This window comes from Oreochromis niloticus, linkage group LG11 (assembly GCF_001858045.2).
Source record: "Oreochromis niloticus isolate F11D_XX linkage group LG11, O_niloticus_UMD_NMBU, whole genome shotgun sequence".
Taxonomy (NCBI): Eukaryota; Metazoa; Chordata; class Actinopteri; order Cichliformes; family Cichlidae; genus Oreochromis; species Oreochromis niloticus.
In genome coordinates, this window is record NC_031976.2 from 22354195 (window position 1) to 22376300 (window position 22106).

The 22106-nt window shown below is 43.0% G+C and overlaps 2 protein-coding genes and 1 long non-coding RNA gene across 4 annotated transcripts; 2 read left to right on the forward strand and 1 right to left on the reverse strand.

Moving 5' to 3' along the window:
* Positions 1-681: 681 nt before the first annotated feature.
* Positions 682-10200, forward strand: dbpb (D site albumin promoter binding protein b). Of its 2 annotated transcripts, none has more exons than XM_005455368.4 (5): positions 682-1753; positions 1944-2202; positions 2929-3384; positions 6567-6826; positions 7804-10200. In XM_005455368.4, exons 2-5 carry the CDS (start codon positions 2013-2015, stop codon positions 8017-8019), a joined length of 1122 nt encoding a protein of 373 aa, XP_005455425.1. In that variant the 5' UTR covers positions 682-1753; positions 1944-2012; the 3' UTR covers positions 8020-10200. The 2 variants fall into 2 exon arrangements, with proteins under 2 accessions (XP_005455425.1, XP_005455424.1); XM_005455367.4 differs by having other exon boundaries at positions 683-1753; positions 1910-2202.
* A 753-nt stretch (positions 10201-10953) lies between these two features.
* ntd5 (ntl-dependent gene 5) lies at positions 10954-22077 on the forward strand. Its single transcript, XM_005455374.4, has 8 exons — positions 10954-11103; positions 12132-12266; positions 12627-12818; positions 19529-19646; positions 20102-20178; positions 20785-20967; positions 21154-21351; positions 21456-22077. The coding sequence occupies exons 1-8, from the start codon at positions 11037-11039 to the stop codon at positions 21536-21538; spliced, it is 1053 nt and encodes a 350-aa protein (XP_005455431.1). The 5' UTR covers positions 10954-11036; the 3' UTR covers positions 21539-22077.
* LOC102078506 (uncharacterized) lies at positions 18068-19539 on the reverse strand. Its single transcript, XR_266612.3, has 2 exons — positions 18334-19539; positions 18068-18251 (listed from the first exon to the last, which is right to left on the reverse strand). It is a non-coding gene; the product is annotated as an uncharacterized LOC102078506 (long non-coding RNA).
* Positions 22078-22106: the final 29 nt, after the last annotated feature.

Sequence of the window (22106 nt, forward strand, 5' to 3'; positions counted from 1 at the left end):
TATTTTTCAATTTAAGAACTCAAGTGTTGTGAGTTTTAATTAATGTTGATGATCTGGCTTGCTTGCAGCCACAAAATATGATGATTCATCCACTCTGATATTTTTTTATGTGGGGGTGACACGTGGTTATAATCTTGGGAGAACACAGCTGGACAACACTGGAGTCTGATAGGTTAATTCGGAAAAATAATAATAAAAAAAAAGGGACTCTCGGGACAGGGCTGAACACAGGGCTCCCTCCTCCTCCTCCAGTGCTCCTGCCTCCAGTTACAGTCATTTATTTTCAGTGCATATTGTTCAAATGCAATTACTCAATGCGTCTTTTGTATGCTGTCTTGTCTGTAATCTATTTACGTCAACTTCTGCATGTCAAACTCTGGAGGAAAAAAAATCAAAGGGGGTGAATTCCTGCGGCACGCATTGTTTTGCATGTGCTTTTCAACTTGTACAGTAGACAAGACAACCCTCGCGCTTTTTTTGTATTTCGAGCTGCTCGGTCTCACGCGGCAGTGGCATGCACCGGGAGGGAATCCGAGCGGGCGGGCTTGTCCGACCTATTTCTGCCCAATCGGCTCCGGCGCATGGGCGGAGCAGCAGCTCTCCGCGGGCCTATCAGTGCTCGAGCTGTGAGCAGACGGGCCTCGTCTCCGCGTGCCTCATACACGTGAGCCTGAGCTGCTATTGTACGCCGGCAGGCAACGTGCAGAAGCGTTCCTCTCGCCTGAAAAAACGGCGCACTCACGTTTTCCGTGGATTACAAGGAAGCTGGAAAAGTCATGCAGCAGAGCCTGAATATTAGAGAAAGCCAAATTATGCTCCAACGGAGAGCGCGAGCCTAAGCGCCATTAACCCCCAGCTTACAGCACAGTTAGCTGTTTCTCACGGTTTCTTTCCCGTCACCATGGTGACGCTTAGACTAATTTACATATTTCCTGCTCCTTGTTTGATTTTTAATTTTCTTTCTAATAATTGTGATTGTACCTGTCGGGAAAAACAACACAACCTGCTGCTCCCCTCGAGGTGTGGCACGAGGGGTAGGTGTGTCCTCATAAATAATTTAGGCGAAAATTGAGAGATCAGTTAAAGCCGGGCCCCGCCCCTCTCTCGAGGTGTGACGTCACGTGAACTGCCCGTGTCCATTCCAGCTGAGAGAAAGAGAGAGAAACGGGAGGAGGAGGAGGACGTCGCGCGGCCCAAACACAGACCCGAGCCCGTGCGCCCGTGACTGGATCCACCGGATGGAAAAAAAAAGTACAGACAGAAAGAGGAAACGACCCCCTCCAACCTCTCCAACCACCCCCCTCCCCACCGAGGGACAGCAGAGCGCGACAGCAGAGAAGCAGCAATACAACTTGTCATCTGACCACGTACAGCTCGCGTCGCTGGCTGTTTTTTTTTAATGCTCCTCTTTCTCCACGACAGTTTTGTTTTGACGGAGGAAGTCTCTCTCTGCGATCTTCTTTCATTATTATAATTATTTCTTTTTAAATCACCGCACCACTAACTCGGGATATCGCTCTTCAAGTTTTTACTGTAATATTTTTTTCCTTGTGCGTGCAAAGTGTGTGTGCGGGATTTTCACGCCTTTGCAGTTTTATTATGGACAGTATTCCTAATCAGATGGTCTGACTGTCCCTCCCACACTGTTCTCCGAGAATAACAGCTTCATCTACAACATCCAAAGGCAATGGAGTACTTCGAGGAAAATATTTTTGCAGGGAAATAAGGAACTCTTTATATCTACAAGTGAAAGGTAAGAGTTTGCGTGTGTAATTTAAAGTTTCTGACATAATGCCATGCCAATGTCATGACTGTAATTACAATATAACAGATGCTCTATTCTGCATAGATAAGTCTCAAAACTACCTTTCTGTATTTCCCCACCACCCCACCCCTCCTGTACTCACAGCCACAGTCATCCAGCCTGCTTGTCCTATTGGTAGGTACTCCTGTCAGCTCGCCTCGCCCCTTCAAGTGCCCCAGGTGTGTTTCTGTGACCCGTCTGGTCCAGGATGTCCAGGCAACTCTCCCAGCTTCCGACCCCAGACCTCCCAGCTGGGGCAAGCCCACAGTTTGGAAGCTGTACTCAACCTGGAGGCTCCCTGACAGGGGGGCACCTCAACTCTATGGCAGGTCTAAAATCCCTCCTGCAGCACCCCATGAAGGGAGACCAGCGTTTAAAGAACCCATGCGATTCGAAAGGTGAGACGCTTCTGTGAATTTAATTAATAAAAGGTCAAAGTGTTGCTTTACCAGCATAATCTGCCTTCTTCTCTACGCAGTGGAAAAGCATGGATAAATCTTTTCCATCCACTATTACTGCTGTATAAAAATATGTACCATTTTTAGTCATTTTTCATATGTAAAGGCCACAAAGGTTTCATGCCCCAGCACATGTGCTCAGGATGACTTCTCAGTGACCATGGCCAGATGAGCTGAATTATAATCCCTGATGAAACTTCAAATTAGGATCTAGATTACACTGGGTGATAACATGCTTTGGTTTAGCTGTAAATCTAAACCCATGCAAGCATGAGTTCTGAGTGCCTTTTCTCTGCCAAATGTATCCCTGGCTATTGTGAGATTTGTTCTGGAGTTTGTGTATACGTTATGACAGCAAATCGGTTTTGGCTCTTGGTTAATGCTGCAATTCAGCTACCATCTGGGCCCATCTGTGTTTCTGTGTGCAATTGTATGAGAGATAGGCGGAGAAGGGGATTTTGTAGAAGTGCATCGTTTGAATAAATTGGCCGTGCCATTTAGTTCTGTGCAAACACGAAGAGCTGATTTTTAGCATAAAGCAGCCGAAGCATGAACTATCCCAAGGCCACCTTCTTGTCCACTGAAAGCTGTTAAAGTGACACCAAAAGTAAGCGTTGTCATTTTTATATTCCACTAATAAGTCTGCTTTTTATTCTCGTCTGGCAGACAAAGACAGACTGGACCTCGATGAGGACTCCTTGGGAGTGTGCCCCATGAGGAATGGAAGTGGAATAGTCAACAGTAATAGCAGTAATGGCTGTGGAGGAGGTGGAAATGGAGGAGGAAACTTCAACCAGTTCCTGGGGCCTCTTTTGTGGGATCGCACTGTGCCTGCGGATGGGGGCCTCTTCCAGCTTCAGTATATGGACTTGGAGGAGTTTCTAACTGAAAATGGAATGGGCAGCATGCACAACAACAATAACAACAACAGCTCCTGTTCAGCCCAGATCCCCTCACAAAGCCCGCAGTCAGCTGTGCCCAACCAGAGCTCCCAGTGCCTACCACCCTCATCCCCACCTGGATCTTCATCCTCACCACCTTCTACCTCTTCTTCTCCATCTCTCATCGGTCTGGAGGTGGCTCAGCCACAGAATCTTCCAGGGGGAACCGACTGCCTGCATGGTGAGTTGACTAATATCGACTAGTTTGTTATGGCCAGTGCAGAGACTGGTTATTATCTAGGGATTGTCAAGATCACCTCACAGCAACAGTCGTGGAAAATGGTTTCCAAGCTTTTCAGAGTTGACAAAGTTTCACCTGCTGCTGGTCGACTAGCAGACCTTTCAGTTTAATAACAATAGTTGTGATGTAAACAGGGTTATGTGGAGTGTGGGCTAATGATTCAGGATTTCAGCTGTTCTTGCTTCACAGTGACTATCATGGCGATTATACATTTCTCTGTCCTGTGGGGTCAAGCTGAGGCCGTGAGATCACATGGTTATGTAAACAAAGTAAGCTTTAAAAAGAAAACAGAGTTTAAAATTTGCACCTTAACCATGAAACCATGACCATTTGGTTGCATGGCTGCAAGGTAAAAACTGATTGGGAGAAAAACAAAAAGCTGAAGAGCAGTGAAGAACTTGAAAAGAAATAGGTAAAGCAAAATAAGGAGTCCTGAGCTATTTGATGAGTCAACTTCATAGCTATGACAAGAGAGTTTGGTGTAGTTTGGCATGTGATCTGTGCACTGCAGTGTACAACACAATCAGCATTCACTCCCGGCCAATAATGATTGTGCAGCAGGGTCAAAACAGTACACAGAGAGAGAGAGAGAGAGAGACAGCAGTGTGTGTGGAGTGTTTGCGGTTGCGTGTCTTTAAATCTCTCCCCACTTCACACGCCACAGCCATGTGCACGCGTCATTACACGTGCAGAGGCTGGGAGTACTGGAGTGAGAGAACTAGAGGCAGGGCCAGCAGACATGTAGGAGGAGTCCACAGAGGAGAAGGAGGAGGAGGGGGGGGGGGGCAACAGGAAGAGTTTCCCTGTGCCTGCTGGACTTCACACCGAACATATGATCACCAATGAATGACAATAAGTGCACTGATATCAAGAGGGGAGCTTTATACTTTATGGGATCTTGACTGAAGACCTTTAATTCACTCCTTCAGTTACAAAGCACTCGTTCATAAACTCTGATAAGACATTTATACTGCATGATAAAGGCTTGTGCATTTTTGATCAATGTCCCTTTGTTTAAAGTCTTATAATTACATCAAGATAGTCTAGATGCTATTTGCCTCCCGTTAAGTTAAATTATTGGACGGCCTAACGATGCACAATTATTAGGTAACCAAGGAGTATGACCCCTGTTTACCTTCGCAATGGTTTCGGGCTTTCTTGGAATGCTGTTGTACAAGTTCTGGAAAGTGTGAGGGCACATGTCGGGCCATGTAATCAAAAATGAAATCCTGCTGTTATTTAACGGTGGAAACATGTGAACGAAAAATGCACCAAATCTCCTTGGCAAATCTGCGTTCCAGAGCTGCCCAAAAGTCAGAGGTGACAGTAAACTGCAGGGTCTTTAGGTTTTCATTCCAACAAAGCACCACAACAGGTGGTGGCACTACCTAGTTCCTGCTGTTGGGTTTAAGCAGCACGACACTTGGTTAACCATATCCACAAGAGCTTTCAGCAATACGTAGATCTGACTGCTGATTGTGCCAGGGTGCATCTACCACTTTAAATAGTTTTATTGTAGTACGGAGGCATTGCCAAGGGAGTGTGAGTGAACAGTGTTCACCTGGTGTCAAAATATGGCCTCACATTACCTGTCTATTATATAGCCATTATTAATGCTGTAGGTTCTGTTATACTACAGATCCACAGGTAATATAGTTAGCAGCTGGCAGAACATACAGACCAACAACCTGCGGGCTTGTTTTTCTATTAAACCACATTAAATATTCATTATATTCACCCTGGGTTTGATATTTGTCCATATTTGGGAGGCTGCAATGCTGTGTTAAGTAGATACTTTGTTAGGTATCCAGCTAACACACAGAGGAGCTTTGAGTCAAGTTGATATCTCTGTTAAATTGCCTCACTTGCATGTGGACAGGCTTATACATTCACAACAAGGATGATGACTGAGCTGTCTGGATTCACATATAAGTTAAATGGAGGCTTGTGCTCTTTAAAAGAAAAGCCAGCTGAGAAAGGTGCATTGGCCCTACAGGGGGGTGGGCTGACACATCACCCTATACTGGCCCCACTTAAAGAAACTGGATTGGAGAGGAGGGAGAACACATTATATAACATTTCCACTTATAGATTTTTCTATCTGCATTTGTTCTGGTTGTTAGCTTTGGTCCACAAGTACATTCTCAGCAGTTCATGTGATAAAACTTGTCACGGTTATGCTTTGGGCCAAGAGGTTTTGTGTAGTGGTGGTTGTGTGTTATATATTCTTAAAGCAGTGGCCTGTGGACCAGAGGATTCACATCAAGACTGTGGTTATGTTTTTATTTTATCAGTAGCACACGCAGTGGGACATACAAAGGACTAATTTGATGTTAGTTTCCCATTATCGACAGATGGCAGATGCATAATAAATTATACAGATGGATAAGAAATGAAGGAAATCTGCACCCATTTCTGAAATGGCACAGCTTTTCTGAGAGGTTACCTTTATCTCATGTTGAAGTCTTTCCATCCTGATAAAAAGATAGATAGTACCTCCACCCATAGAGGTTAAGAGATCAGTGAACAGATCTCAGCAAAGCAAACCCTTTCTTTTTTAAAAAAATAATCAAATGCTTTCCTCCATTTCTGACAAAACAAATAAGGGAAAATCTTGAACAAAAAAGGTTCCACTCCCCCATTAGTGTCTTAGAGATGTAGGTAATCTGTTCCAAGTTGCATTGAAGCTATGTTTTTGGCACAAGATGGCTAAAATCTTACTGAGACAGCTAGCATTGGCTTTTCAATTAATTAATTTGGGTATTGCTTTAAACAGCTCGTTGCTTAGTTACATCCACAAATCTGTGCACTAAAAATTTGTAGATTACATTATTGAATTGTATTGCATTTGCTATTGTAGTATACTTTAAACATTACCTTGAATATGAAATCCTTTATCTGTCAGTGAAAGCTGACTGAATACCAGCCAGCTCTCAGTTAAGGCCAAAGCAATGTTTGTTTTATTTAGAACGTAGCTCTCTGCTGCCATCTGGTGGTTATCATGGAGTGCTGCATATATTTTTTTATTTTTGTGGCTGATCTGTCAAAAAGTGTCAAAAAGTCTTCCACTAAAACTGTGAAAGTGTTTAGTGTACTTAGATTTCTCTTCTTTTTAATTCTAGGGAGTCAGAGGAGAATGAATGACTCTTGTGAGTCACCCTCTTCTTCCTCTTCATCCTCCTGTCCACCTCTGCTCACACCCACTGGGAATGGGCCAGATGTGATTGGAATGTTTGACATGGATTCTTCAGACATGGCTATGTCCACCACGTCAGAAGAGCAGAACTTTGATCCCCGAAGGCACTCCTTCAGCGAGGATGAGCTCAAGCCCCAGCCGATGATCAAGAAGGCACGCAAGATCCTGGTACCTGATAACATGAAGGTGAGGCTGCTGAGGTATTCACAGCATTGATGCAAGTGGCTTACATGCAGTTTATGCCCTGAGACTGAAGTAGTTTGAAAGCAGCTAAACAGTAATTAAATTAGTTATTTTTAAAATTTGTATCGAATGATTTTAATGTCATAAAATAGTGAAAATGCCATCCAGATTTACCAGAGATAAAGCCTTAAGAGGCTCAAATGGTTAATACACTGTCCACATTGTTTGAGATTTATTTATCTGATGACTAATGGGGCAATTATCCAGCTATAATCATGGAAAACAAAATGATCAGTTGAGGAAAATACTGGAGAGAGCTAAGCTGTTTACCTGATAAATTTATTTTTATCAGAAATGACCACATGCCTGGGTCTGCATTCATATTTTACATTGTTAGCGCTTCAGTTTAATGAAAACAGTGTAAAAGGCAGAACAATTTTACAATGAAAGTCATCTGATAATATACAAGCTACAAAATAAAAACAAAGATTACATAAACAAAAAGCCCAGTATAAGTTAATAATGATGATGACTTGTAACTGAGTATAAAGAATTATAAACTGTGCAAATCCTCACTCCATAAATATGGAAGTCCATAAAATATTCTACAGCCAGAAAAAAAAAAAGCGAGACAGCAATTCAGCTTTTTAGCAGCTGTGTGTGGCACATGCAGGTTGTTTGCTTACTTTACTTGCTGTCAAACAGTAACCAGTAACCAAATTCCGAGGATGTGGTATGCAAATAAACAACAACAACAAAGAAGTGTCTTTTCGTTGCCAAACACCCACATAGCTGTAGAAGTCAGGCTAGAAAAAGCACTACACACTTCTTAAGAAACAAGTCAGAACGGTCACTGACTCTTTTCTTTATACATTTTGTACCTAATAATCCTAAAATTCCCCAATAAAAATAAGTGGATTGCATTGGTGGATGCTGAATAATCCATATGTGCTGTTTTTTTTTCTTCGGTCCTTTTTTAGGATGAGAAGTACTGGACCAGGAGGCACAAAAACAATGAAGCGGCAAAGCGCTCCCGGGACGCCCGCCGTCTCAAGGAGAACCAGATATCAGTGCGCGCCGCCTACCTGGAGCGAGAGAACGCCGCCCTCCGACAGGAAGTGGCTGAGATGAGGAAGGAACTGGGCCGGTGTCGTAACATACTTAGTAAATACGAGAACCGTCTCGCTGACCAGTGATGGCAGTGCGGAGAAGAATCAGGACGAGGAGAAATATAAGCTGGATTCAATCTAAGACTCTAAATTTCTGGGGTAACCTGATGGACATAAAGGGGGTCAAGCTGATTATGATTATGATGATGACGATGATGATGATGTTGATGATGAATGTATAAGACAAGGAGAAGGTTTGTGCATTGAAGCTCAGGTGTCTTGTTTCGTTGAGGTGTCGGCTCTTAAAAGTGGCGGACAGAGAGAATAATTTAACAGATGAAAGATGTGACTTTTAAGAGTTTTGTTATTGGAGAATTGTATATTTTTATAATACTTCAGAAAAATTAGAGGGAGAGCAAATTACAGAATAATTTTGTATATTTTCTACATGATGGGGACACAGAGATGGGGGAAAGCTGCGGTAAATATCTTTTTATCATAGTTGAGTCAGGAGATGCTTAACAGGTTGTCAGCCATCGATGGTTTTGTTTTTGTTTTTTTGTGTTTATAATTATAGCCAGGATGCAGCAGCAGGGTTGAGAAGGCATGTAACAATTGTAATATAGAGAGCAAAATTATCTTAAAGACGTGTAGTTCAACATTTTGTGGATTTTACTCAAGCACTTAATTTGTTTCCTTTTATGTTTCTGTCACTGGGGATGCTTGAGGGAGACAGAATGAGAGACACCATGTATACAGTCCAGCTCTGTCCTCTTGGCCAGTCTCGTATATTATTTTCTACTAGAACAACTTCACCCCTCTTCCCACTGCTAACAATATTAGCTCTTTTTACCTTGGTTTTAACTTTATGAGACTGGTACATCTTCCTCTAGCCCATATTTCTGTGTATTGCTCTTTTACTTTTTCACTATCCCAGTGGAAGTGCTTTAAATCTGCTCTGGTGTTTTTAGATATTTCCCGAGCCTGTGGAAGCCCGTTGTGATGCCCTGGGTAACTCTGCTCCTCTTCATCCTCTCTTTGAATTGCTCCCCTGTTTCTATATCCGACGTCTCTATTTCTGTCTGCTCCCACTTGCAGCTAGTCCTTTGACAGTTATGTGCAACTCTTCCCAATGCATTTTGTCTTTGTGACTCTTTTGCACCTGAAAGGTGCACAGAGCAGTTCAATCTCAGTGTTGTAACATATTCTGCAGTAGTAATCAATCGTCCCTGTAAAAACACACGTTGTTACTTTACTGAACACACTTTAATTAGCATTATTACAGGGATGTGGTGGGGGGAAGGGAGGGGAATTGTTGTGTATATTGGATAGGCCTCTACTATTTTGTGTATTTGATGTATTCCAGGAGATGGGTTGAGTACCCCCATTGAGTGGAATGTGTTAATTTCTCAGATTTCTGGGAGAAATAAAAGCCAAAATGTTGATCCTATGTTGATCCACAAAACTTGTTGCTATTTAGTGCTTTTTCAATCCTGTTATTGCTCCTTCCTTTTTACTGTATCTATGAACTTCTCTGTGTACCCACAACACCTACACAGGGGCATGGTACACTATGTTATGTTCCCTGGGGGAGGGACGACTAGTAATAGTGTGATTTTAATCCTCCAATGACCATGATGAGTAGTTACCATTACAGCTATTATTATTGTTATGATTATTATGATTATCCCTCTTATTGTTGTTGTTCTGTATTACTGAATGTTTTTTTTTCTTTCTTTGGATGATCTGTTGCACCTTGAAACATCTTTGATCTTCAGTGTTCCTCAGAAAGACTTTTCAAATGGAAAAACAAAACAAAACAACCCCAGTCTCGGCTATTTGCACCTGTTTTCGGACCCACATTTATCCACTTCTTCTACAGAGACTTCTGTTTTCTTTGACCGTGGATTTCACAAACGTGGCTCAGTAACTTGAACATGATGTTCACTCAGACCTACTTGACCTTTCATCATGACCGTTTCCTCACCTGTGCATGGACTGTGCACACTACTGATACGCTCCTTGTTGGTTTATCTGCCTTTATCACCTCATTCAGTGATTGTTTGCTCTCCTAACAGGATTTTAGTCTCCTATATCTTCACCAATGTGGTTGATAACTCTTATAGTGACTCTTAACTGATCAACTGCCCTGCTGCATCAGTAGTGTCGATGATGCCCAGCCCACCAGTCAGTGCTGGTTGTTTGGATGTAGTATGAGATTTCCTCCTCCCCCCCAAAAAAACACAAATAAAAGATTGTTCTCATTCATCACTGCGCTGTTTGTGGTTGCTTCAACTAATCCAGAATTGAATCAAAGCCCAGTTTTGAAGGCAAGACGACAAAGGTTAAAAATTCAGGGGAACTATGACTTTTTTCTTTTTTTTTTTTTTTACTTAAGCCTGACAACCAGAATGTGATACGTGGTGAAATGCACCATGTTGTTTTGATATCCTCCCTGTTTGTTCACATTGTGTACATTCCTTAATAGGCAAAACAGTTCAAATACCAAGTCTTGCCCAACTGAGGGAGTTCTGGTTCCTGTAAATAAATTTAAAGAGTATTTTATGCATTTTATAATTAAATGTACACTACGTTTAAGAAACTGAGTTAGAATATATAAGGTAAGATAAAAGAAAAGTTTATATGATGGGCTATGCTTAACATAAAGCATTAAAAAAGCCACACTGACCTACTTTGGTGCACATACACACACACACACACACACACACACACACACACATATATATATATATTGCATTCAATATATCAAGTAAAATCTATCAGTTTCTTCCTTTTATAGCATTTCCTGTTTGTTTATTCTCTGTGTGGACAGTAGTTATGTATATGTCACCCCCTTTATCTGTTGTCTCAACAGAAATGGGTGAAAGGTCCTTCAGAGTGGAATTTTCCTCACTTTTCTCCTCCTCAACACGAACCAGATGTGTGCTCCTGGGCTGTACCCTCTCTCTCTCTCCACCTCTCCCTCTCTTTCTCTTTGGACCTCTCCCTCTTTCTCCCCCTCTCCCACCCTTTGTTCCCCCCTTCCTTAAAAATGCTGCATCTGCCTGTCCATTGCTCATATCGTCTGAGGCCCCGCTCCAAAGATGGACCGTGCACTGCTGCTGCTGTCCCTGTGGGCTCTGACTGGAACCGTATCCCTGCAGGATTCAGGTAAGCCCTCCATCACTTTCACCTGGAAGAGCACTGATCCCTGCATATACAGTTAACACAGCTGGACTCAATGCTCTTTAGTGATGCCATTAGGATTTTCCCTGAAATGCTTCATCTTTCTCTAAGTTGTAGCTTGAAGTTTAAGTGTGCACATGGCTCGGGTACAGACGTACGGAATTAGTCAGTTGGAGTTAGCACTTTAAAAGTGGACTAATGGCTTGGCAAATGTTGGTCACAGTGTACTAATTAAGAAACTAAGATTTTATTTTAATGTTTATTTTGTATGTATATTTTGCACGTAGCCTACATCATAAATGTATGGCTTTCTAGTCAGTAGTTTGTGATTGCAAATCTGTTTTGGATCATTGTTTACCTTCACATGAACAGTTCCAAGTCTTCCATAATACTGGCCTGCATTTCATAGTGACTAATTAGTTATATAATATCATAGGTGCTAAATATGTACGCCATGTCTGGAACGATCATGTGCTGCGCATTCATGTTTGTGTGCACATGTGCTTTTGGGCAGAGTGAATACAGCAGCGCACACATTTTCATTCTGAGAATCGAAAAATGGGGCACCGAGTTTGTTTCCCCCACATCCCCTCCCCTTTCCGTCTCAAATGACAAGGTCATGTTGATGTTTATGTACAGTAATTCACTGTGGTTTTTATGATTCGACTGGAGTATGACTCAGAATTGCATGAATTGCATTTTAAATAAAGTTTCTCATACAAACACGCTCAGTTTTCAGTAAAGAACAAGATTGATAGCTGAAAGGCACAGAGCAGCAAAGCCTGCCATCGAAATACCTCTTCGTTCTGCAACCTGGGTGGCAAGTGTTTGCCCGGCCACCCACACTGAATTTGCTTTTCTTCACAGAGAAAACAGAGCAGAATTGGCAAACAAAATCTCTTTACGACACAGCGTTTGACTTTTTTTCCCCTTTTTTTTATGGGGGGCCATGAATGAAATAGGAGTAAACAAAGGGGCAGTTACTGTGTAATAGTGTGTGGGTATCACAACAGAGTCATGTCCGGAGAGGCTTGTGGGGGAGGAGGGAAGGAGGACGTGTCCGCGACCCTGCAAAGCTGACAGTGACTGTGGCAGCAAACGCCAGTGTCTGTGTGACGGCCAGTGTGGTCTCAGCTGTGTGGCTCCAGGTAACTATTTGTATGCATGTGTGCTGTCAGTTCTCACATTGTGGGCTCAGCCATTAAAAGGGTGTGTGTGTGTGTGTGTGTGTGTGTGCAAATGCATACGCAGCTGTGCCAACATACATCAGTGCGTGTGTGTGTTTCTTGATGGAAAATAAAATAAAAGCCTTATGCCAGTGCTGAACACAAGCTTTTGATTATGCTTCTGTGCTGTAAAAGGGAGCACTGTGCGTGTATCCCGACTCATTATACAGCCTCATTTATGCTCTTTTCATTTGTCTCCTGCACATTCTCTGAATTGTTTTGTTCCCTGCCTCTTGTTTTCTCTCCTCTCTCCTCCCTCTGGACCATCTCTTTCATCCTCAGGTCGTACTTGTCCCTGGCCTCTACCCCACAGTGAAAACTCAGAAGCTCGCCTCCTCTCTCCCACTCACTCCTTTTCTGCCCTGCTTGAAGTGCGCTGCAAGCCAGGATTCACATTGCCCAGCGGCTTGGATGCCACTATTCGCCGTTGTCAGGGTGACCGACAGTGGAGTGGCGATGAGCCCATCTGCACAGGTAGGTTTGAGGTCATGGGAAAATGTTCTTTGGTTCTTTCGGGTTTCTTCCTGACAGGTAGTGGTCAGCTGGAGGTCTATGCAGTGAACACGCACAGCTGTTTGTGGGTGTATATGTGAGACGGAGAGAGAAATCCAGAAACCCCTCTGTGATTTGTGTCAACGTAGACATTGCACAACTGGGACCTATTCTCCCCATCACCATAGCAACCAGAGCCTCGGTTATTCAGAGTGGGTCTGAAGATTTTACCGTTGAACTGTCGAGAACTTTAAAAAGGAGACAAAAGCTGAATACACAGCTGTATCTGTGCATGCATACAGTATGTCTTACACGTTTCTTATCTTACAAAAATATGTGTGCAAGAACATATACGTGTGCAACATTTAGAGGTAAACAAGTACAACACAAAGATAAACAAGCAGCTCAAATCAGCATGTTTTGTTTTTTGTTTTTTTAGAAAACAAAATGTAGAACTTCCCAGAGCATTTACTTTTTTACTTCATGGGTCATTTTGAATAATCCAAACTTTGGATTCGTGCATAAGATTCATGAATGTCACGTTACATGTAAGGGCAAATAATTTGGAATTTATGGACCAACTCAGAAAGTGGAAGAATTACAACTGTTTACTTACTGACATTTGAATTAGTGGCAAAAATAGTGTTACAGAAAAACAGTGTGAGCGAGTCATTAAAACAGATGTGAAAACACCAGAGAAAGAATTCAAGCTAGATAGAGCTAATATTGCTAATCAGCTAGTTAGTCTTCTAAATGGATCATACATTTCTTATCACTCATTAGTTATTGTGTTACTGTCTCAGATGATGGTACAAAACACACCCGCATGTTCTCCCCATGTCCGCAGGGTTCTCTGGCTTCCTCCCACAGTCCAAAGACACACAGTTAGTGGGGTTAGGTTAACTGAAAAACTCTAAATTGCCCATAGGTGTGAATGTGAGTGCGAATGGTTGCCTGTGTCTATGTGTTAGCCCTGCAACAGACTGGCAACCTGTCCAGGTTGTACCCTGCCTTTTGCCCTAAGACAGCTGGGATAGGGTCCAGCCCTCCACGACCCTGAAAAGGATAAGTGGAAGAGAATGGGTGGATGGATAAATAAAACTAATGGCAGCCTTTGTAGGAATCTTGCCTTCTAAAAATAAATCACAAGCACTTAACGTCAAAATTACATCACCGATGTTGCACAGCCATGACAGAAATGGAGAAGGACACAAATGCCAACAAAGAAACATTTTATTTTTAATAAAAGAAACATAAAGAAAGAATTAAAACTAACTATGGTGTACGAACTCAGTCCTGTTGGCGGTTGATGCAACATTATTTAGTGCAAGAAAACAAACTAAGGAGCAATTACAACCAAAAACAGCCTCTTACAAAGGAGAGAGACAGTAATTGAGCTCTGAGGGCTTTTACAGATCATTGGCACACTGGGCTCAGGTGTTTCCAGTGATGCTGATTGGGAACAAACCACACCTCCTCTCCAGTACCTGCTGGAAGGAGCTGCCACACAGAAAGCAGAAAGGTAGGCAGTGTGTTTGGTGCTATAAACAGATGATTCCGTGTTTCCTACGCTGAGATTTATCTTTTATTTATTAATTTTTTTGCCACGCAGAGCTGAGTCAAAATTTAAGGTTATTATCTCAAAAATGCCGATTTCCTCAGAAGTTGTGAGTCAATATGTCACAAATTGATTGATATACCTTTATTAGTCCCACAAGGGGGAAATTTGAGATAATAACCTGAAATTTTAACTTATAGATGGCAATTTATTTATTACAGTGGCTTCCATAGCAACGGGGCTACCATACACAAGAGCTGAGATGAAAATGTGCTCACTATAGCAGACTTGCTTCTTGTCTGTAGCTCATGTGTGTGTTTTTGGAAACTGTGTTTGTAACGTTTTTTGCTTGTTTCAGTTGTATTTATGCTGCTGCTAGAGGGCAATATGCAGTCTACATATGGTCAAAATTATAATGTAAGGCTAGACAAAATAAACCTACCACAAAAACCAACAAGGCAAAAAGACTAATTACGGCCTCAAAGTGTAATCACGCATAAAGACAGGTTCAACTAAAACTTTGCTCATGCTGTGTTTAAAGATATAGGTTGGTACTGGATCTATAATAAACATGTGACCAGCGTATTGGAAATGGAAAGGCATTTATATAGTACTCTTCTGGTCTTACTGACCACTTAGAGTTTTAGACTGCAGGCCACATTTAACCATACATTTGAAACCTAACATGCCTGTCTTTGCTCTGTGGGAGGAAGACAGCGTCCTCGGAGCCGAACCCACGCAGACACACAGAGAACATGCAAACTCTGCACAGAAAAGCCTCGGGAAGGTTTGAACCCAGAACCTTCTTGTGCTAAGGCAAGTGTGCTAACAAGCGAGAGAGAGAGGGAGAGGGAAGAACAAATGCACATAACAGCTGTAGTCAATTCAAAGAGAGCAAGTTCAAAGGCCTTCGATTCGTGTTAATTTACAACCAAAGTGCTTCTCTGCCCCAAGGTAACCATGTTGTTCGAATCAGGCTTGTGAACGGCAATGTAAAATGACAACAGACACCAGAGTTTATAAAAAATACATTGCTTATTTAAATTATTACATATCCAAATTTAAAACCCAGAAGACAGGGTGTTCAAAAGCAAACCCACTTGAAGACTACTGCACTGCCACCACAAGCACTGTGGGCTGCATATTTTACGTTTCTGTCTCGTGAAATGTAGAAAAATAAGCGTTGATTCTGAATTGATTTCAAACAAAAGGCATCCTCAATACTTCTCCTCTATAAAGTTGCAGCGTGCAACATAAGGTGGTTCTTAGTATCTCCTCAGATCTGATCAGTACTATTGCTTAGGTCAACCTGTCAACGCTCATGATAACAATGTAATTCAGCTTTAAAGGTCTGAGGCCTGTTACATTAATCGCCCACCTGCAGCTACACGCTTTCCTAGAAATCCTCAACCCTGCTGCGTTTCAGTCTCACCCTCAGGATTTTTTCACCAATTCAGAGATGAAATAAGGATACAATTCTCAGCTCGCTCGTAGAGTATCCTCCTTCTGAGAGACAGGCAGAAGGTAGGTGGGTTTAGAGCGTGTGAGAGTGTTTGTATTGTGTGTCCTTTGCATGTGTGTTAGAGTGTGAGCCGAGCTCCTTCATGCCTGCTGAGAGGCAGTGGGCGGCAGATCACTGTCAAAGTGGCACGGAGCTGCGTGCACGCTGCGCCAGCGAGAGCGAGTGTGAATGCGGGTCTGCTGTGAGTGAGGGTGTGCGTTTAACAACACGTAGGGAGGTAGATGTGTGTGTCGTCCAAGCATTACTCATGCTGGGGACATGCCTTCCTTATGGGGACAAAAATCAAATCAATGCATTTTAAATCAATCTAATTTAACATATAGATGTGAGGGGTAGAGTAAGGTTGGGTTTAGGTGAGGATTAGGCAAATAGTAGTCATAGTTGAGGTTGAAATAAGTCCAGGAAATGAATGTGTGTCAATGCGCTGTGAAGTCAGGGATACACGACTGTGTTTGTGTGTGTTTGTGTGTGTGGGCGACAGATTACAGTCAGAAAGCTCTCTTGCTCACGCTGCTCGAGGCCTTTCTGTTCCCAGTTCTCTTCTCCTCTGCTCTTTCTTCTCATCCTCTTTTCCTCTCATCTCTTTCTCCTCTCATCCGCTTCCATCCGAGGCCTCTGATAAGGTCTCTCTCTACAATAGGAGCCAAGGACAAGTGTGCAGCTCTAGGCTTTTCAGCTTGTGTTGTGTGGATCTGTCTCTGTGTATATTTTTATTGGGAAAAAAACCCATAGTATAAAGAGGTCTAAAGTATATGGGAATCGTGGTGTACCGTTACATCTTTGATCTCGGTCTAATTGGTGCATATTTAACGCTGTTTCATTGAATTAAAAAAACCCCAAAAATAACAGTTTTACAGTTTTTAAAAGATGAATTTGGTATACCTGCTTTATAGCACTTTGGTGCTGCAGCCTGTGTGGGTGGCAGCGGTACAAGGTAGGAGCAGGGCGGTATGTGAAAACAGAACTCAGCTTCGGGCTCTCAACTGCAGCCAAACAGAGTCGTAACTCTCCCTCTCCCATAGGTCCCTTTACATTCTCACATTAACGTTTCTCGGTTTCAGATACCAAGATAGCCCTCGGGCGAGCGCTGTCTCTGCCTTTCAAAGCCGTGTTCAGTTTTGAAACCCCGCGCTTGATGCAGCTCAGGTCACTCCAGCCTCTCTCCAAGCACCACTCTTGATATTTATATTTCCACAAGCGTGAGGCACTCAAACATCTAGGAATGAACAATGCCAGGTGTTATACAATCACAGTTAGAGCCGTGAGCTCGGGGACGTGCGGGGCGGCGTTTCACCTGCTCGTCGAACTTTGATTTATTATCTAAGAAGGCCTGTTTCAACTTAAATAAAACAAGACACTGGGTCAAACGCCTCTGTGGGTCACAAACTATATGGAAACCTTGGTTAATGCAAGTCAAATGAGATAACATGATGGCTGGTCCTGCTTTCTGTTTCTCTTCCTGTTTCATTTCCTTCAGGTTTTTTCTCGATTTCCTTCACACATGGGACGAGTTTGCATTCAGGGCTTTTTGTTGCAGTGGCTCCTTAGGATGCAGATATTTTAACCCAAACTACGATGTTTTCCTTTAACTAGCTATTAGGTCATCATTGCCCAAAACTAACCGAACTATACTCACACATATCACATATCACATTTATGTCACTCAATCGAGTGCTTTTTTTGGGTCATTGTGAGTCATTATTATCATCATCCACTTAATATACTTAATGTATTGGAAACGAATGCATGAAGACATGTATGCTATTGCATGTTTTACTCTTGCAATGACTGCAGTGGATCGTAAACACTTTTGTCCAGTCTGATCTTTAGACGTTTATATGTACTCTTGCAATCTGTAATGCCTATGATTATAGTTAGTTAGCAGATAAATGGAGTAGAGTAGACTGGGTCTTTTCTGCCACTGAAAAATCCTGCAACAACAACACAATAATAATATTAATGTTTTTCATAAAAAGTGCAATATTTGCCAATGAAGTGTAGTTCAGAGTCAGTGTACCAGTAGATACAGAAAAGAAGCTGTATTTGGAGAATGACAAGGGTGACTGTGTGTATTTTGACTTTGTACGCTGACTTATCATTTTGTGGTTACTGATAAGGTTTCCGAAAGAGACTCAGGCGCAGGCCAGGGTATTCCTTTAAGCGAAGAACAGTGCGTTTATTTACGGTGAACACAATCTCCAAGTGGCTATATATGCAGGGGAAAGGGTCGCCAGGGTCCGTGGGAAACAGGGTTAGGGGAAAAGTGCTCCACACTTTCTGTACAAAAGCTCCTCCTCCTCAGTCACTCCTCTCAGAATCCGGTTCCAAAAACGATCTAAACACAAAAGGTCAGGTTAGCGGGATAATAACAAAGGGCTTTCAAGATACAGGTTGGCAGATACACAAGTTTGACTGACGCTGATAGCTCAACGATCCAGCGAAGACTAGCGCAGACTCGCCATCTTAAGAAGTGCAGTAATCAGCTGGGATCAGCGGCCGGTGCGGTGATGAGAGCAGGTGTGTGGGCCAGCAGCGGGAGCCCGCAATGAGCGTCGCCATGGCGAGAGAGAGAGAAAGAGCGAGAGGGGGAGAGAGCAAAAAACCACAAACATATTGCCTAATAGAGGGTCGACCAGCGAGGCACAGGGACCATGACAGTTACATCTTGCTAGTACTGAGCGGGACCCCCTTTAACATTCAAAGCTGCCTTAATCCTTCGTGGCATAGATTTATGAAGGTGCTGGAAACATTCCTCAAAAAATTTGGTCCATATTGATGTGACAGCATCCCACTGGTGCTGCAGCGATAAAGGGATGGACATGTTTAGCAACAATACTTTGGTACACTTTGGCATTTAAAGAATGGTCAGCACACTCAAAGTGTGCCAAGAAAATACCCTTCTGGAACATCATACCCCCACCACCAGCCCGAAGTGCTGATACAAGGCAAGAAATGTTGCAGCAAGAGTCGAGACTCATCAGATCAAGCAACATTTTTGTCAGTCTTCTACAGTCTAGCGTTGGTGAGCCTGTGTGAACTGAAGCCACAGTTTCCTCTTCTTAGGCAACAGGAGCAGTACACGTTATGGTCAGCTGCTGCTGTAGCCCATCTGCTTCAAAGTCCGGTGTGCTGTGTGTTGAGAGAGGCTCTTCTGCATATCTCAGTTGTAACACATGGTTATTTGAGTTACTGTTGTTTTACTATCAGCTTGAACTATTCTCCTCTGACCTTTGGCATCAACAAGACATTTTCACCCAGAGAACTGGCTACGACTGGATATTTTCTCTTTTTCAGACCATTCTCTGTAAACTCTAGAGATGGTTATGGTGGAAAATCACAGTAGACCAGCAGTTTCTAAAATAAACAGACCAGATACAGAGTCACTTAAAACACCTTTCTTCCATATTCTGACGCCACTTGAACTTCAGCAGGTCGACTCGATCACGTCTACATGATCAAATGCACTGGCTTACTGCCATGTGATTGGCTAATTACATATTTGCATTATCAAGCATGTAAACTGATGTACCTAATGAAGTGGGCAGTGAGTGTATTTTATAGATAACATGTTTAACCTGCCATTCACTGCCTCTTTTCTTCTTTGACTATCAGAATCACCTGAACCTGCTGCTGTCCAGACTTGCCCTCTGCCCGAGGAAGTGATCAACACCTTCAGCATCCAGGGAGACGCTGCAGTAGGAACTTCCATCCGCTACAGCTGCCTGTCTGGGTGAGGGCAGGGTTAATGCTGAGTGTGAATGTGCGGGGGTCTCAAAACTTGAAATGCCACAGAGATGGAAATGGAGGAAGTGAGAGAACGGAGACGGAGTGTGAAGAAGAGGGAGGGAGTGAAGGGAAGGCTTGAATACAGCAGAGGTGTGATGAGCAATGAATGGCAGGGAATTCATTTTGATCTCCCAGCTGACGATCTCTCCATTGAGCTAACTAGGTCATTACAGTCTAATCTTGTATTGACTCCCCTTTACGCACTGACTCATCTCACAGGATAAGATGAGCCTGAGTGGATGTGTCAGCCAGAGAACTGTGCACACAAAATTTAGTCACTCTCAAAGAGAGACGGTGGAAAAAGGAAACATTTACACCTTTTTCTCCATCACATTTAGTCAGTACTGTACATGTCGCACCACCATCTGTCTCCATCACTCTTTCCTTTTTCTCCTGCAGGGCGGATATAGTGGGGAGCAGGGAAAATTTCTGCCAGGAGAATCAGACCTGGCAGTATCCTCACCCCATCTGTAAAAGTAAGCGTGCGGGGTGTCCTGTGCTTACTAACCATCATGTGTGGACATGCATGTGTGCTACATTTTCTTCACTCTCAGTGTAACTTCATCCATTTTTAGCAGGTTAGCAGAAAATGCTTGAGTAGCGAATGATCAAACTGAGTCTGAAAATAACATCGGCTCAGAAATGGTTTGTTTTTCCATTATTTGTAGCATGCATGCATTTCTGAGAGCTGATATTCAAGAAATACTGAATCAGAGGAGCCAGACAGAGACACACAGACGCTGTCAGGCATGCATCTTTCAGGAGCTGCTGCTCCGTTTTGCAGTGCTTCTCTGCCATCGTGTGGTCAAACCTGGGATTTCATGGCCTGTTTAACAGAAATGGAAAATTCTTTGAGGATAGTTCTCGAATCAGGCCAACGGGAGTATGGCTGGGCCTGCCATTTATTAAAACATGTTAAAGATAAGAGCAAGGTTACTTCAGTGGAGTTTCAAGGTTTTAAACAATGATGAAAAATTGAGTAACTGTGCATTTGTCCTGTGAAATAGTAACTCTGCTCCTGTGTTTTAAATGTCAGCAAATATTCTGATTAAGTTTACTGATAAACCTGCTCTCTTCACTAGAAGTGTACTGCCAGCCTCCTACAGAGGTGGAGCAGGGCTATGTAGTGGCTGTCCAGAAGACTGAGTATGAAGTGGGCTTTGACATCCACTACCTGTGCAAAAAGAACTTCCTCCTGGATGGAGCCCAGATGATCACCTGTCTGTCCAATGGCAGCTGGAGTGCATCGCCCCCGCACTGTAGAGGTGAGGAACGATCCAAACTAATATCCTGACTGTTTAACAAAGCTGACGTAAAATGTAGAGAGACACCTTTGCATAAAGTCCTAGAAACTCAAATAAATGTGCACCTACACACGGCAATTAATAAACACAGCATTATGTGTCTGATGTTTATATGATACTTTCATACCTTGTTGGTCATCCTCACAGCTCGTTGTCTCATTCCTGCTGAGCGAAGCCGCGTGATGATTGGTGGCGTGAAACGCTGGCCGTTTGATGTTACAGATGCCATGGTTCCCCACGGGGAAAACGTGACGTTCTTCTGCAAACATCCTCATAAGCAATGCAGCTTCACCGCAACCCAGACCTGCTTTAACGGAAAGCTGCAGACACCAGCCTGCTACCTTGGTAAACCTGCACCAGCCGCCGTGCCCGGCTCTTTGTCATCTGTAACTAACATCTGTAACGCCATGAAGTGTTTCTAATAGTTGTGCAATCTTATCGTTCTTCAGAGCCAACGTGGTTGCAGTATAAACTCTTTCCTCATCGGCTGGTCTCGGAAATTGAAGCATGCGAGCCCGGGGATGTGGAGTAATGACCTGCACGTCTGATCTCGACCCACCCAGCGCTCATGACAGTCACTGTGCCACAGTTCGAACACTTCCAAAACACACGCCCTCCGTACACCTCCTCCCTGACCGCTCTGCAGCTTCTCTGTAACCATGAGGGCTACAGTTATGGCGTGTTAGATGCAGGGATTATTTTTTTTATTTCACAGCTTTTGTGGATCAGCAGCCTAAGATGTCTTTCTTTTGGCCTCACGGGGTTTCACCACTGCTCTCAACTTTTCTCTCTTTGCCCTGAATACTATTCAACTGCAGGCATAACTGTGAAGTAATTCAACCAAATTGTACCATAGGTGCAATCCATATGCAATCATGACAGTGTGTGTGTATAATACAGTAGTACCAGCTATACCCCTGACGATACCTTCATGTAGCCTAATTCATAATGACTCGACTCTGTGATGTTTCACTGTGTGATCTTTTTTTCTTCTGTTGAGCCCGACGCATCAAGTCTCGAAGCTTGTAAGTTTTTAACATGAGAGATTTGAAATAAAATATTGTCAAAATGCTTTGCTCTCCAGCTCTTTGATGGCAAAT